This window comes from Notamacropus eugenii, chromosome 1 (assembly GCF_028372415.1).
Source record: "Notamacropus eugenii isolate mMacEug1 chromosome 1, mMacEug1.pri_v2, whole genome shotgun sequence".
NCBI lineage: Eukaryota > Metazoa > Chordata > Mammalia > Diprotodontia > Macropodidae > Notamacropus > Notamacropus eugenii.
Genome location: NC_092872.1, coordinates 304,241,388 through 304,257,331, shown reverse-complemented (window position 1 = coordinate 304,257,331; position 15,944 = coordinate 304,241,388). Strand labels below are relative to the sequence as shown.

At 35.7% G+C, this 15,944-nt stretch overlaps 1 protein-coding gene across 4 annotated transcripts in view; it reads right to left on the bottom strand.

Moving 5' to 3' along the window:
* SLC38A6 (solute carrier family 38 member 6) overlaps positions 1-15,944 on the bottom strand; it is a 103,320-nt gene that overhangs the window by 65,635 nt on the left and 21,741 nt on the right. For all 4 annotated transcript variants that reach the window (XR_011971755.1, XM_072629394.1, XM_072629393.1 and 1 more), the window contains exon 5: positions 12,458-12,497. Coding sequence is in view for 3 of the 4 variants with exons in the window: in XM_072629394.1 (XP_072485495.1) it covers positions 12,458-12,497 (40 nt within the window). In the remaining variant the exon portion in view is untranslated. The remainder of the gene's footprint in view (positions 1-12,457; positions 12,498-15,944) is intronic.

Genomic DNA, 15,944 nt, shown 5'->3' with positions numbered 1-15,944 from the left:
AAACAAGAAAGGCCTGGTGTAAAAGATGGCAGTTGAGCTGAGCTCTAAAGTGAGCTAAGGATTCCAAAAAAGCAGAGATGAGGAAAGAAAGCATTCAAGACTTGGGGCACAAATGGATACGGAAGAAGGAATGTGTGTACCATATTTCCAAAATAACTATATCTACAGGAAAGAATATCTGTTCTATAAAGAGTGTTATCATTTATGTCATGCAATCAAAGAAAGAAAAAGACAGCTTTCACAGCTAACATTTTTATGTAGCTTAGTAAAAAATAAATTCAATAAACTCTTCATTACATACTTGATTCTAGGTAGATACACACTACCTATTTGTGTTAAAACATTTAAATTTAGATGTGGAAATACATGTAAACGCAGGTATTTTGGGGCTAGAATCAGGAACATCCTCTCTTTCCCAAGAAACTGAGGCAGAAAAAACAATCACAAATGCCCATGGAGGATAAATCTCTTCTTATTCATTGGCACCTTTCTTGCTTACAAACATCTCATCCTTAAAAAAAACCTTTACTCAGAAAAGTTTATTATCCTCTCAATTTACCATCCTACATTCCTTCTCCCTTTCACAGTCAAATTCCTTGATAAAGCTGTTTAAACTAGTTGCCTGCATTTCCCACCTCACACTCACTTCTCCTTGTCTTGAAGTTTGGCTTAGGACCTAGATACTCAACTGAAACTGCTCTCTTCAATTAAGCACAATCTCTTAATTACTAAATCCAATTTGCCTTTTTCCAGTCCTTAACCTTATTGACCCTCTTCTTTTGGATGTGTTTACCACCCTTTCTTCCTTAGGTTTTTGATACTGCTCTCTTGCCTGTTTGTCCACTCCTTAGTTGTCTCTGTCTCATCCTTGTCCTACTTAGGAGCGCCCTTCTCTTCACCCTCTACATACTCTCTTGGTGATCTCATAAGCATCCAAGAGTTCAACTATCATCTTTATATAGAGAGCTCCCATATTTATATCAACAGCTCCAGGCCCATGTCACAAATTAGATATCTCATAGTGTTAAAGAACATCCCTCTAGTGACTCAAGTTTCCAAGCTTGGAGTCATCTCTAACCCTTCTCTCTTCCTCATCAATCAGGTGCAGAGTTTCGCCAGTTCTAACATGTATATTATGTACACCCCCTTCTTTCCACTCACCCGGCCAACACCTACTCCAGGTCCCCATCCCCCTTCCTCTGGGCTACTGCAATAGCCTCATAATTGGTCTCTTTTTGGTCTCCTTGCGTCTAGTGTCCCCCTGCTCCAATCCTCTACAGTCTATACCCTGCTCAAGAAGCTGCAGTGGCTCCTTCTTGTCTTTAGGACATAGTAACTTCTTTGTTTGGTTTTTAAAGCTCTTTGTAACTTGGTTCTGGACTACCTTTCCAAACTTAGTGTACATTGCCCTCCCTCACGTACTCTATGTTCCAGACAAACTAGCCTATTTGCTACCCCCCCCCCCCCCCCCCCCCCCCCCCCCCCCCCCCCCCCGTACACAAAACTACACCTTGTGTGTCTGGAATGCAATCCCTTTTTGCCCTCACTTCACAGAATCCTTTTAAAACTCAGCTCAAGTACACTTTCTAAAGGAAGGCTAGCCTGATCCCCCTAGTTGCTAATGACTTCTCTTGAGAAATTACTCTGCATAGGTAATTAATTGTAAATGGTGTCCCCCCCCCCCCCATGGGATGCAAATTCCTTAAGGCTAGGGATTTTGTTTTTGTCGTCTCCCTAATGCCTAACATGATAGGTGCTTAATAAATGATACATGGATTTAATTCAGTTCTCCAAATGTGACCTATCTTTGCTGATACATCACATTTTTTATTGAAATTAAGCTTGCAAGTTTTATCTTATTAAATATGACCAAATTTTCACAGAATCAAAGATTCTACGAAATCTATGAGCATAAGGAGACATAAGGAACCTCAGAGTCTGCCTAATCCAATTCTTTCATTTAAAAGATGAGGAAACTGAGGCATGTGGAGGTTAAATGTCTTGCCCAAGTTTATATAGGTAGTAGGCAGCTAGGTGGCACAGTAGATACAGCACTGGGCTTGGAATCAGGAAGACTCATTTTCATTAATTTAAATCTAACTCCAGATATTTACTAGCTGTGTGACTCTGGGCAAGTCATTTAACCCTGTTTGCCTCAGTTCTTCATCTGTAAAACGAGAAAGAAATGGCAAACCACTCCAGTATCTTTGGCAAGAAAACCCCAAATCAGGTCATTAGAAGTATAACATGACTGAGCAACAACACATAGATAGCAAGCATCAAAGGTAGGATTTGAATCCAGTTCTTCTGACTAAAGAGCCAAAGCCTTTATATTTTATAAATCTCTCTCCAGCCTATCAGAATCTTTTAATATTCTTATTATAATCATACGGTATATTTAATACAGTTCTTTAATTTTCTAGGAATTAAATTCAAGCTCACTGGCTTATAGTTTGTAAGCTCCTTTTTCCCACTTTCCCCCACCCACTGCCTTTGTTTGGGAAGGGAGAGGAACAGCAAAGCAAGGGGAAATCAAGACATCTGCCTTGTGATATATGAACCCGTTGGAAATGGAGTGGTAATGTGATACAGTAGATAAAGTAATGGACCTGGAATCAAGAATGTCTGGGTTTGAGTTCTACCTCTGATATATATTAACTGTAAGACCACAAGCCAGTCACTTCATATCACAGAGTTTAAGCAGCTCTCTAAGACTTTTAGTTATAGAAGAGCTATCAATATATATCAATGGAGGGAGTTTCTACACTGGGATTTCCTCATACCAGTGAAATCACAGCTATGGACCAAAAAACATAATGTAGGAGAAATTCAGAGAAACAAGAAAGACAAGTATGGACTGAAGAAGAGTAAAGTAAGCAGAACCAGTAGAATATATAATAACTACAATAATGTTAGTGATATCAGTAAAATGAAGTTGAACACTGATTTACTATAATGACCAATCATGGTCATTGCACCTCTCCTCTGAGTAGGAAAGTGGAGGACCACAGATGTGAAACATGGTCTATGCTGTCAGAAAGAGTACTTGTATCAAGTTAGTTTTACTTTAAATGTTTTTCTTCATAAAATAACATGCTTCAATGCAGGTAGGGGAAATTTGGTTGATTAAAAAAGGGGAAACAACTGGGCTAAAAAAAAACACCCAAAAGGCAACAATAAAACTTAAAAAAAACCCAAACAACAAAACAAGACCCATCCTCTCATTTTCTGGGAGCTTGCAAGCTTTTTCGATTGTAGGCTCCACTTTTTCATTTAGTACCCAAGAATGTAGTTCATCTTGGTCAAGTGACTTGTCTTTAAGGGCACACAGGTATTCTTTCACTATCTCCTAACTTATCTTGGTAGGCTACAAATTCCCTATTAGGCATTTTTGTTTTCTCCCTTCTGATCCAAAAATCATTTTCTTTGGCAGAGAAAACAGAAGCTTGAACAGCTCTGCCTTTTTCATTAGCTATCTTGGTTCCATCTTTTTTCTTTGATCCTTCCCACCCCTTTAAAGAAGACCACAATGACTATCAACAAAACTGGCTAAACTTTGCCTCCCTTACCAATCTCAGCTAATTCTAATTTTTAGCACTCCCCAGGGAAGTGCCACACATAGTCATCCTCTGAGACTTGCCCATTTGGTTACAAAACTCAAAAATTTACGTTGGTGTGTTCTAGTTTATCCACATTGGTTCTTTAGGTTCTTTTTTCCTTCTCTCAGAGTTCTTTATGTACCTTCTGATATTCATATATTAGGTCTTTCTATCCCTATTGTAGCATTTTATTTAGTCTGTTCTCTCAAAATTCAGAGTGTATATTCAATTATGCCCAGCTTTCTTCCCATCTACTAAAAGCTCAAAGATGGAATGGTTACTTCCTCCCAAGGTTCTCATTATTTCCACTTCTGTAATCAGTTCCCTCCTTAAATATGTTAAAACTAAATAAAATGAAAATTGAATTTAAGTGCAGCTTGGTTATATTCCTCTCTTCTATCCCCTTTTTAAGGAGAAAAAAATAAAGCTTTTTAAAATGTTTTATTTTTTTTAAACAAAATTAAATTTCACCCTAATATAGCAAACCTTAGTATTATATTTTCTAGCTTTCTTCTAAAAGAGCAACATGCAAAGATGGTCTTATATAATATTAAAACTACAGTTTTAGTATTATGTAAATAAATATTTAATATTTTGATACTGAAATAGTATCGAAAATCATGAAGAAAGTGGTAAATCTATATAAAGTCACATATTTTTCTATTTGCACACTCAAATAATCTCTGATACAAATGACATATATCTATAGCAAGGTTAAATTAAAAACAGTTGTTAGGCCACTAAATAAGGAAATAATCATCTCTTGGTAATGGAAGGATCAGTTTTGCTCAGTCTACGTCCATTTCTTTTCTTCCCAATACAAGCACAGCTGTTGACTAAACCATGATAACTTAGAAAAAGATATCTTTCTGTTATAATTATGTTCCTGTTTTGTCATTCTGGTATATTGCATGAAAGATGTTTTAAATTGTTCATATCCGCTTAAGAAAGAAAATATCAGTTTTCTTTGGGAAGGTTTAGATTAGACTTTTAGCTTTAAAAATATGGAGTCTTTGTTTATAATACTTTATCTATTCCAAAGAACTATGCACATATGGTGTGATAATGAGAATCATGAAGTGAAATTTCTGAAACTGGCCTAAGGCTACTTAAATACATCTTGTAAGGAATGAAAGACAAGAGTATTCCTGAAAACTAAGAAGGCAGACTTTTTATACAATGTAATTTATTATCTCTCCATCAATCTCTCTTGCTTGGATTAATCCAATACATGCATACACACATTTCTAAAGTTTCAGACATTTATCTCCTTCAGAAAATTTCTATTATTTCTTTTGACTCCTGAGTAGTAGAGAGCTTCAATTAATTTAAAGATCAGGTTTCCTCCTAATATACAATCTGTCACTCTTCCTATGAATTCCTACTACCCTCTGGCTAATCATTTGATCACATATATCCTTTGTTGTAACTTATTCTTTTGTTTTCAAATAGGAGTCCAATTTCACTGATTTTAATCTGAAGAAGTGAATCATCTTTCCCTTAAGAAACCTACACACATCAAATATTTGTATTCTTTCTCTCTCACAAGATCTTTATAGATATGAAACATATAATAAAACAAATTAATTTTTCCTTTTTAGACTATGTTAGCATATGCCTTAAGGCTTATGAAAAACATGTAGGAAAAACAAATCACTAATGAAACAAGTAATGCTGTACTAGGTATTCTGTTGCATTCACTATCAAAAAGGGTAACAGCAACACACACACACATGCATACATACATACACACACACACGTGCATCTGTATATGTATACTTATTACCTACAAGCACATTTTCATGTACAGAGTAGCACCTATCCTGGTCATCAAACTAGGATAAAAAAAAAAATCTTAGCTGCATTTACACATGAGAATCAATTTCATAAAGATAAATGGAAAAAGTTTTGAAGAGATATCGATGGAGAAGATTCAAATCTCCATTACTTTCACTTAAAAGGTTAACCAGACCAAACAGCTGCCACACCTTTCATTTCATGTCTTCCATTAATGGCATAAGGAAATGTTTAAAATGTATCTTAGGGAGAGGGTACAAGCAAGGATTTGTAAGTGATTTTCACTGACACAGACATATAAGTAGTACCTTAATACAAGACATACCATGTTGTATTCTAAATTAATAGCCATAACAGGGTCATCTGTAAGAGGCATGGTTATGAAAACCATATAGTTAAGTGGCTCTGGCATCCACACCAAGGCCAATATCAGTGCTACAAGACATACCTTGATGACAGGTATTCAGCTATTACAAATCACTCAGTTTCACCACATTTACTAAACAGAAATTCTCTTCTTCCTTTTAAATGAAGGGTGGAAATGATTTAACAGAAAACTACTAAAAGGGAACAAGTACAAAAAGAAAAAAAAAAGTATATTTGTCTACCTGACTGACTATATAGTTCCCAGAACTATACAGAATGAAATCTTTAATATGAAAGAGCACATAAAATGGAAAAGAAACACTAAAATAAATAGCAAACATATTTCTGTGGTAGGTATGACATCGATGTGAGGGGCAGAACAGCTTAGTTGTGGCTGGGCTTAGAGTGAGCAGACCTTTCTGTTCAAGTACTGACTGATATATATCAGCTATGTGAGCAGAATAATAATAAATTGTAATCATAACATTTATGTAGCACTTTAAAGGTTGCAAAGTGCTTTATGAACAAAATACCCACAGGTTACTACTTCACCCTTCCAACAATCCTGTGAAAAAGGTATAAAAGTAAGTATTACAGGCATTTATTAGTCCCATTTCACAGATGAGAAACTGAGGTCAAAAGACCTTCAATGACTTGTTCAAGGTCATGTATCTAGCAAATCTTGGAAGCGAGATTTGAAGCTCACCCTCTTCCAGACTCTAAGACCAGCACTCTGCCGACTCTGCTTTCGTGTAAGTCACTCACCCTCTTCTCGACCAGGTAACTCTCTAAGACATGCTGGAGAATGAAACTAGTGAAGGTCTGGACTAAAAAAGGCAGTCGGGAAGAGAAGAGGGTAAAGGTTTTGTATGGTAACAGAAGTTAGAGAGAACATGAACAGACTGGAAGATAGCAAGCATACAGAAGAGAGAAAAATGAAAAAGGTCAAATAAAGTATTACTCAGAATTACCTTCTAATTTGTTAACTATACTTGAACAACATGTAGCACAGTAGTATTAGTCCACTGCTTTATTTCCTTGTGAGACAGATGGACAACCTAATTTTATGAGTACTGGATCATTTTATAGACACAGAAACTATCACACAACTAAAGGTCTAAAACAAAATTGCTCAACAGAGCTGAATATTTCTATATCTTAATTTATTCTTATAACTACAGTCCTTCCCCTTTGATAGTTGCGTGTGGCTTCTTAGAAGCTAACTTTTTAAAAATTCAGACCTGAAATTTCATGGTTTTATTGGTTTAGAGAGTTGGGTGGTGAGGAAACTTCTGTACCAGTGCAGATCAACAAGAGTTTTGTAACTCACTTTTGAACAGTTGCCTGGGGGCAAAAAGGTCAGGCTCCTTAGGTCACACAGTCAGTATGGATCAGAGAAAAGATTCAACACACATTGTTCTGACTCCAAGGCTGGCTCTCCTCTACCCAAGTGAACTATGCTCTTATTGCACTGAAAAATTAAATTGAAAAAAAAAATCACTAAAAACACCAAAATAATTACTAGAAACTCTCCCTTTTCAACACTGTAAAAATGCTCGCCAATTTGTTTTAATTGCTATCGTTAAACTGGAATAAGAGCTTCTTTAAAACATCTCTAATTGGAGGAACCCAGCATTAAAAACCAACAGTTTAAACATAGATAATTAACTTTTTGGCTAAACAGTTCAAATAAAAGTATGAAGAAAGGATTACTTACAGCTATTTTAAAAAGAGATTTAGGTTTTCAGCACTTGGGGAAGTTTAGCAACTTCTTAAAGGATTAGTCAGTCAACCCAAAACAAAGAGATGCACTATGGGCTGAAATAATATGTTTGCTTTTTAACGTGGGGGTGGGGAGTGGTTCACTTTACTTCTAATGTTTTCCAGGTACAGACATTCATGAAAAACTAATCTATTCTGATTCTTAATATCTTGATTTTTTTCACTAAAATTCTAGATTCTGAGTTAAGTTCCTTCTCTATGTAACCCCCTCTTCCCAAGTGGTTTAAAAAAATAAAATCTTGATATTGTAAATGATCTCAACCCTGGGTTTAAAAATATTTTCCCTCACTGCCCAAAAACCTGAAAAAAATGTGTGTAGTGGGGTTCAGGATGGAGTCTTAAATCTATGTAAAAATCCAAAGTTTTACCATTTAGAAAATACTTTTTTTCATTTATTTCAGTTAAATTTCAATTCATTCTTTATCCATCATAGAATCATAAAATGTTAGACCAAGAAGAGACCTCAGAAATCACTCAAACCCTTCCTTTCACAGACAAGGAAATTAAGTCTCTGAGACAGTTAAGGGAAATAAATAGATGATCGTAGATTTAAATCTTCTCCCTCTCAATACAGTGCATGCTCTGTAATTGGCAAATCTTGGTCAGCACCATGGAGGACCCAAGCTTAGAGTAGGGCAGAAAGGAATAATATAGGTAGACACACTATTTTACAAAGCATATGGTAAATTTATAGAATTCATTCATTCAATTGAAGCTTAGTTCTTATTATGTGCATTAAGTTCCTATCATGTGCAAAGCACTCTCTTGGTGCAAAGACAATTCTTACTCATAAAACATTTTGTATAAATGTCTTAAAACTAATCTTTAAATTGTATTTTTTTACTGCTTCATTCTTGAATGGAAGTCAGTGTACTCTTCAACAAAATAAGCATAGAGAAAATAGGAAAAGATGGCAATGCCTATGCAGATCTTTTGGACTAGACTACTAAAAAGGGAACTGATTAAATAACAAAAGTATGCTGCCGCCACAGGTTGAACTGGCCAGCAGAGGGAGTCATGACAGTACAATACTACCCAAATTCTGGTTTACTTCCATCGAGGCAGTCCACAGTCTTTCCTGTGGCAGAGTCTAACTGGAAAGATAGTGACCTAGGATCTGGCATCTTAAAATAGAGATTTCAGTTTTCTCCATCAAGAAAAGCCTTATAAATGATTCCACATTAAATCAAAGATTTTCTACCTAAAACTATAGGCTCCCCCAAAACACAAAATCAAGAAGCCGGATCAGGAGGTTAAAGTTACAAGGCTTGATTGCAACTGATCTTGTTAGCATCTTTCAGATTCAGAAAGTGGAAGCTTGAGATGCCAGTCCTTTGCTGTATTTCTTTCTAAGGCTTAGATTACAAATGAATTTATTCTAAATTGTACCCAACCTAAGTTTATAGAACAGAGCCTGGTTCTACAGAAATCTGGGTCATTTAAAACAATTTTTGAAGGGGCAACAATACTACTGATGTTCAAGATTTTTTTTTTCATAACTTATGGTTATAACTAAATATGTACAAAGATTATAATTCCTTCAGCTACACTTCATGTTAATAATTGTAGGAAATAATTGCCTATGATTTTGTTCCACTTACCTAAGGTGAACATAAGATATGTGAACATAAATATATTTTCAGATCGAATACAAAATGAAGTTACAAATATATTAATATCACTACATCCTGGCAAGAGGATTTTCTTTGGTCTAAGTGAGCTGGAGTTTGGGGGTTTACAAACATGACCAAGTTAGAGAATTTCACTATTATGCTGTCTCTAGCAATCACCTACATGTAAAACTAAGTCTGTCCAAATTTAGTTGGGGGGAGGGAGAGGAGGGTAGAAGAGTTGGGAAAAGAATTACACAATACTTCATATTTGGTTGAATGAACTCCCTGAGGGGGACTACTTATTTTCTACTAGAGCTCCTTCTGCTATCAATCTATTAAATCCAAATTCTTTAAGCCCATGCATTTTACCTTCAAATGACCATTATACATATTAAAATTTCCAAGATGCTTGTATGTTTGAAAAACCTCTCACAATAATGACCTCTTGTCACTCAACAAATGTCACTTTTCAGTCAGAGGAATCAGGTGATTCTTCAGCCCCCCCTTCCCATTTCAATACTTTCAGATTCCTAATGCTACAAAGTTGTTAAGTGTTGGCTGTAGATCACTAACTGCTCTGAAGTCAATTCAGTTTAACATTCATTACTTTATTACATTGGTCTTCATTTTCCACAGTTCTTACTTAAATAACTTGTTCTCCGATTTCATTCAGCATGTGCAGTAATAGTCTTGCTATGGCATGTAATTTATTCTAATTAGTCCTTGAAACAAGATCTCCTAATTTTGTCCAAATTTTTAAAAAATATTAGTTATTTGGAGATATTCTAAAATAACGGATGACTCCCAAACAGTGTGTGATACTCATATTGTAAAGAGATAATTGTTGACTGATGCATCACAGCATGTATCACAGCAGGTTTTGCATAAAGTTTTGGTACCACATTCTCACCAAAGAAAACTGTGGTCAATAATGTCCAAATACCTTGTGGTCTTCCCCTCACATTAACTAATAGCTTTCATTCTCTTTCATGAATCTGAACCAAGATGGACTGTCAATGTTGCTGGGTTAGCACAGGACCTTCTCTCCTCTGGTCAATCTAGGGTATTATCTTAAGTATCTATCTTCTTTACCATTTTCACATATTTTTGTTAGTGTGCAGGTTATGCCATGATAAATTTAGAAACATAAGGAATACAGAAGACGGGGAAGTTTTGTTCAAAGATGCCTCTCTAAATTGGGACATGCTGTATTTACAAAGCACTCTGTCCATGTCTGTGCCTGTTGATGTCTTCTTTAAGATCCAGTGCAGGTAATAATAGTAATATTAGCTAACATTTACATAGTGCTTATTGCCAGGTACCATGCTAAGTGCTTTATAACTATTATCTCACTAATCTTGTGAGGGAGGTACTATTATTATCCCCATTTTACAGATGAGGAAACTGAGACAAATAGAGGTTAAGTGAATTGCCCAGGATCAGACAGCTAGTCATCTCCTCATACCACAGACAATTGTCTGAGGCTGGATTTGAACTCAGGTTTTCCTGACTCCAAGTCCAACGCTCTATCCACCTAGCTGCTCCATGAAGGTCTCCCCAGCTCCTTCCTCCCAGATCTCTCTCCTCAAATTCCTCACAACACTTTGCCCTTAGTACATTCTCCCTTATATCATAGTTATATTTTAATCCCTCATTAGATTGGAAGTTCCAGTTTCACTTTTCATCTTTATATAGAGACTTAGAATAGAAGCTTTAAAAGTTTATTAAAGTGAATTATACTCAGTAAAACTTGACATCACTGTAATTTTCCCCCCTCAATCTGTCACTTTTGAAGAAATGCTAAGGGAAGAGGTCAAATTTAAATACCACTCTTAAAAATTACAGTGTAAATTCAGACAATGGTAAGCCATTTTAAGTAGACCTTGTATATTAGTAACACCCAGGTTTAGGAGTAGAACCTCACCCAACGTCACAGTGAGAGACTGAACACATCAAATTCTAGTTTCATATGACAAAATGGAACATCATTCAGAATAGACTTTCATATTGGTATAGGCAGATATACAGATTAAAAAAGTGAGAGGTTGGTTTTATTGAATACAACAGGAGGTGCTGAGGGGAAAATAATTCTTCCTAAACAAAAACACAACATTTTTCTCATGGGAATTCAAAGAACGAAAGTATTATTTAAATCTTGTGAGATTCAGGACTTCCAAGCATAGTGGCAAGAACAATTTTTGACTGGCAGAAGGTGAAGAAGTGGGTTGAGCAATATGCAATGTGCGACTGCCCAGGGCTTCAGGTTTCAGAACTGAACTTTATTAAAACTAACAAAATAAAAGGTTATGAATTATTACATACAAGAAACAGGGTTCAACTTTCTTTTGACTATGCAATCTTTTGACTTGCAAAATTTGTAAACCTTCCTCATATAGCTTTTTGTATAGTTAACACTTATTTAGTGGTCTGGCAAATGGCAAAACAAAATAACTAAGTTGTCTATCACTTTTGGAAATTTTTAAACTTTATGCAAGAATCTCATATTTTGTATTTAGATATTTAGTACCTTTACTTAATTACCAACTGGCATTAACCTCACAATTTTATATCCATTGCAGCCTTTAATACTGGAATGGGAACTCCCCTGATTTCATAGTTAAGTTTTAGGGTCAATCTATAATGTCAATATGAACAGAATGGTCGGTTCATACTGGCCATATTCGTTCCTACCCAATGTTTCTCCCACCTGCCTCCTCCACTTTGGTCATAATTAGTAAGTTTGCCTCACTAAAGACAATTTATTTTTCATATCAGATTTAGAGTCTGAAGAGATAATTATGAAAGAATTCAATACTGTCCTTCAAAAACATGTCATAGGCCCACTTTTATGGCAGAAACAGGACCATGAATTAAGACCTTCACTGTTGTTGAAGAGTTGTTGAGCCGTTTCAGTCACAACTAACTCTTCATGACAAAGACACTGGAGCAATTTGCCACTTTCTTCTCCAGCTCATTTTTCAGATGAGGAAACTGAGGCAAAAAGGGTTAAGTGACTTGCTAAGGGTTACACAGCTAATAAGTGCCCGAGGCCAAATTAGAACTCGGGTATCCCTGACTCCAGACCCAGGGCTCTATCCAACCAGCTGTGCCAACTAATTGCCTGAATTATTGGTAGATTTAATGGCCACAGTGGCACCAAGATGAATCACACATGCCTTCCAAGGAAATATAAAGCATTTCAATGGTCACACAGAAATTACTCACAAATTCATCCAAAACCAAAATAAGAAACAACTATTAAGTCATGAAAACATAATTACTGGACTTAAACTTCCTTACCTCCAATGTTCTGAATAATTATCGTACTTGCCACAGTCACCTACAAAATAATATATTCATTCAGAAGACATAAGAACATTTAACAATAAATGTCAGAAATATCAAAAGCTTTTTAGTACAAGAAATATTACTACCAAACTAGAGGGAGAAGGCACTCACAACGTTGAAGACATGAAGTGCACTATGCCTACCATTTATAACTTTACATTCAATACAATATTAATAATTGTCTCATACGAAAATATTTTTTTAAAGTTCTCCTAAATACTGTAAGGTTTTGTAATTTTAGCAACATGGATACTCTGTCCAACTAATTCAGATCACACCACTTCTGTAACATCATGGCTAAAAAATTCATCACCCTGTGGCTAAGCTGCTGAGCCTCTCTGAATTTAGCTACACTAGTCATCACACAATAGACATAGTGAATTACTAGGCCTATGCTAGAAATTTTTTCTAGTCTAAAAGAGCTTATGCTTTTCTGATATAAGCTTCAAAAACTCAGTGTTACCTCTATGGTACTGTGAAGCTTCAGAGTAGGACTTCAGTGGAAGTCAACAGATAAGCACAAAGGAAACTATGGAAAGGTTTTTATGTGTGTGGGTGTGGGGGGAGGCAGGTAAATTTTTTACCTTATCACATACTGACAGAGTTTTATATCAATCAATGAATGTTTTACATTCATATAGTGCTGGGTTGAGTGAAGATACCCTAAGTTCAAATCCTATCTTGGAACTGTATGAATCTGGGCAAATGAATTAAACCTCCATAGGACTCAGTTAATACTGAGAGTCACAGAGAGGTTGTGATCTATGCTGGAGGGTCATATACTGATAAAAATACATATCCTTAGCCTAATTGCATTTTATACTGATCAATTCATAAAAATAAAATGTAATCCATCTGGTTTGGGTTTTTTTTTTTTGTTTTTTGCCAATTTAGGCACATTCTTCTGTGGGCAGCATGATGCATGCTATTGCTATGTGGACAGAAGGATGACATACAGCCCTCAGAGCTCATTAGCATGGCATACAGAGGGCCTGTGGGATTCTCTGTTTCACCGTTTAAGTAGAGGTAGGCTGTCTTGAGAAAGATATAGGCATTAACTGGGACAAGTTCAAAGAGTTATAATATGGTAGCTCTCTAACCACCTAAATCCCAAATACGGAAATTTTGTTTCATATGATAATAAAAAAAAAACTTTATTCTCTCTAAAATTTAGAAACCCAGCCTTGCAGTTGGATCAGTTGACTGGCTATCCCAAGGATTCAGATACAGCAAAAGGGTGAGAGGGAGAAGGAGGAAGCCCCTTCAAGACACAGTGGACCTACAAACTCAATATATCTCTGGAAATATTTAGCCTCCCAAAGTCCTTTAGTTGAACATTCTTTTGGTGGCTCAAGACTGTACCGCACCACACCTTGCCCATTCCTTACTCTCAAAGTAACTTAGGTTTTTGGACATAAAGCTGAGCAGATCTGCAATGATCTATGCATGCTTTTAGGACTTGCGATTTCTCTTCTGGCATCTCCCAAAAAGGATTTTGCAAGTGGCCCCTTTAAATAAGCCAAAATATATTTGTCAAAGTGATGGCTTGAACTTTTCTTTGTATACAAAGATGATGCCCAGTATTTTAGGACATGCACTCAGAGTTGTTTTTCTAGGAATAGTGATGAGTTGCACCATGCCAGAAATACTCTTGCCAGTTGCCCTTGTGATAAATAACAAACGTTTGCAAGATGGATTCCTGAAACTCGAAACTGTAATTCCTAGCCTTAGAACAGTTTTCCTCCAGGCAAAGCTATTTAAAAAGTTGCTAGAACTTGGGCCACTCTTGCATTATACTTTAACTTCTCAGATATATGTAAAAGTGTAAGAGTATCAAGTCTATGATCATACTGTGAAATTTGTAAAAGAAATCAATATTAAAATATGCTTTGTTAACACCATAAAATTTTGTCTGACTATAACAGATTTACAAAAAAAAATTCTGAAATATTTAAAACACTTCAATGACTAACTTCTCAGAAGAATATACAACACATAAAATCTCCCAGTTTCACAGATGACAAAACAGACCCAAAGAGGATTCTTCCTCATAGAAGAACTGGGTCAAAAGCTGAGCATCTAGTTCCCAGTTTAGCCTTTATCTAGTAGAAACCATACCACTTTTTTGCTTCATGTTGATGAGAATTATAAAAGAAAATGGCAGTGAACGTCTTTGCTTATTTTAAGCAATAACACTAATAATAGTTTCACTTCTTTAGCAATCTATACTCTCCCAGAAAATTGATGCTAGAGTAAGAAACCCAGAGGGATATGCTAATGCAAATGAACAGTGATGATAGTGATGATTCTTAGAGGCATGTTTATAAAGCAAGAAGAACTAATCAGGATGTTTTCTTAAAACATTTTCTTCTACTGTCTTCAGCAAATTTGTTCTTCAATCAAACCACATGCAGGAAGTTCCCTGATGATTGAATACATTCTCATATTTATATCTTTATAAAGCAAACATCCTGTTCTTTTAGAAATAAAAAAAATTGTCATCAAGGATAATTACCAGAAACTTTTATAATTAGTTTCATATACTTGTCATACTCTTCAGTTTGTCAAGGTTGTAATTCATTTAGATTACTAAGGGATTAAATCACAATGCTATAGAGTTTGGGATTAAAATGTCTTTTGGAAACATGTTTACCTTAGTTTCATTATAAATCAGAATTTTTTTCCTGTCACCTTTACGATATCTTCCTGAAGTAATACAGTATGTTTGAAAGCACTGAGCTTGGAGTTGGAAGACTAAGGTTTTGATTCTGATTCTGCTTCTTCCTAGTAGAATGTAATATAATGTCTCTAGTCTTAGTTTCTTCATTTGTAAAATGAATTGCCTACCTCACAGGGTTAATGTGAGCACTGAATAAGTTAAAAAAGGTAAAAGCATTTCATAACTGCAAAGTACTTTGTAAACATGAGCTATGATTATTATTTTTCCTCCCATCTTCACCATCAGGAATCTATTTAGCTGTTCTAACAAATACAGAGAGGCAGCAGGGCTTAGCAGACAGAGATAACCTTGAATTCATCAAGGCCTGGGCCTAAATTATGCTTCTAAAATATACTAGCTATGCAGCCAGGCATAAGAGGTTGTACCTTATGCAGGGCTGCATCACTCGTATATTTTAGCTCCAAGCAACTGGTAAGTCGGATGCAATTGGGTATCTACAGTTGGGTATGCATTTCTTTACCAGGAGTTCTCTACACCAAAAAAATAAAATAACCAATATACATATTTTCCCCCTAACATAGATTACATAGATTTAGAACTGGAAGGGGCCATGAAGTCAAATAATCCAGTTCAATTATTTTATAAATGAAGAAACTAAGGCCCCCAACAGGTCAAGTAATTTCCCTACATTTAGAGTCACCATATGCCAGAGGAAGGACATTTTGGAACAAGACAGAATAGTGACTTTGGAAGTAGAAT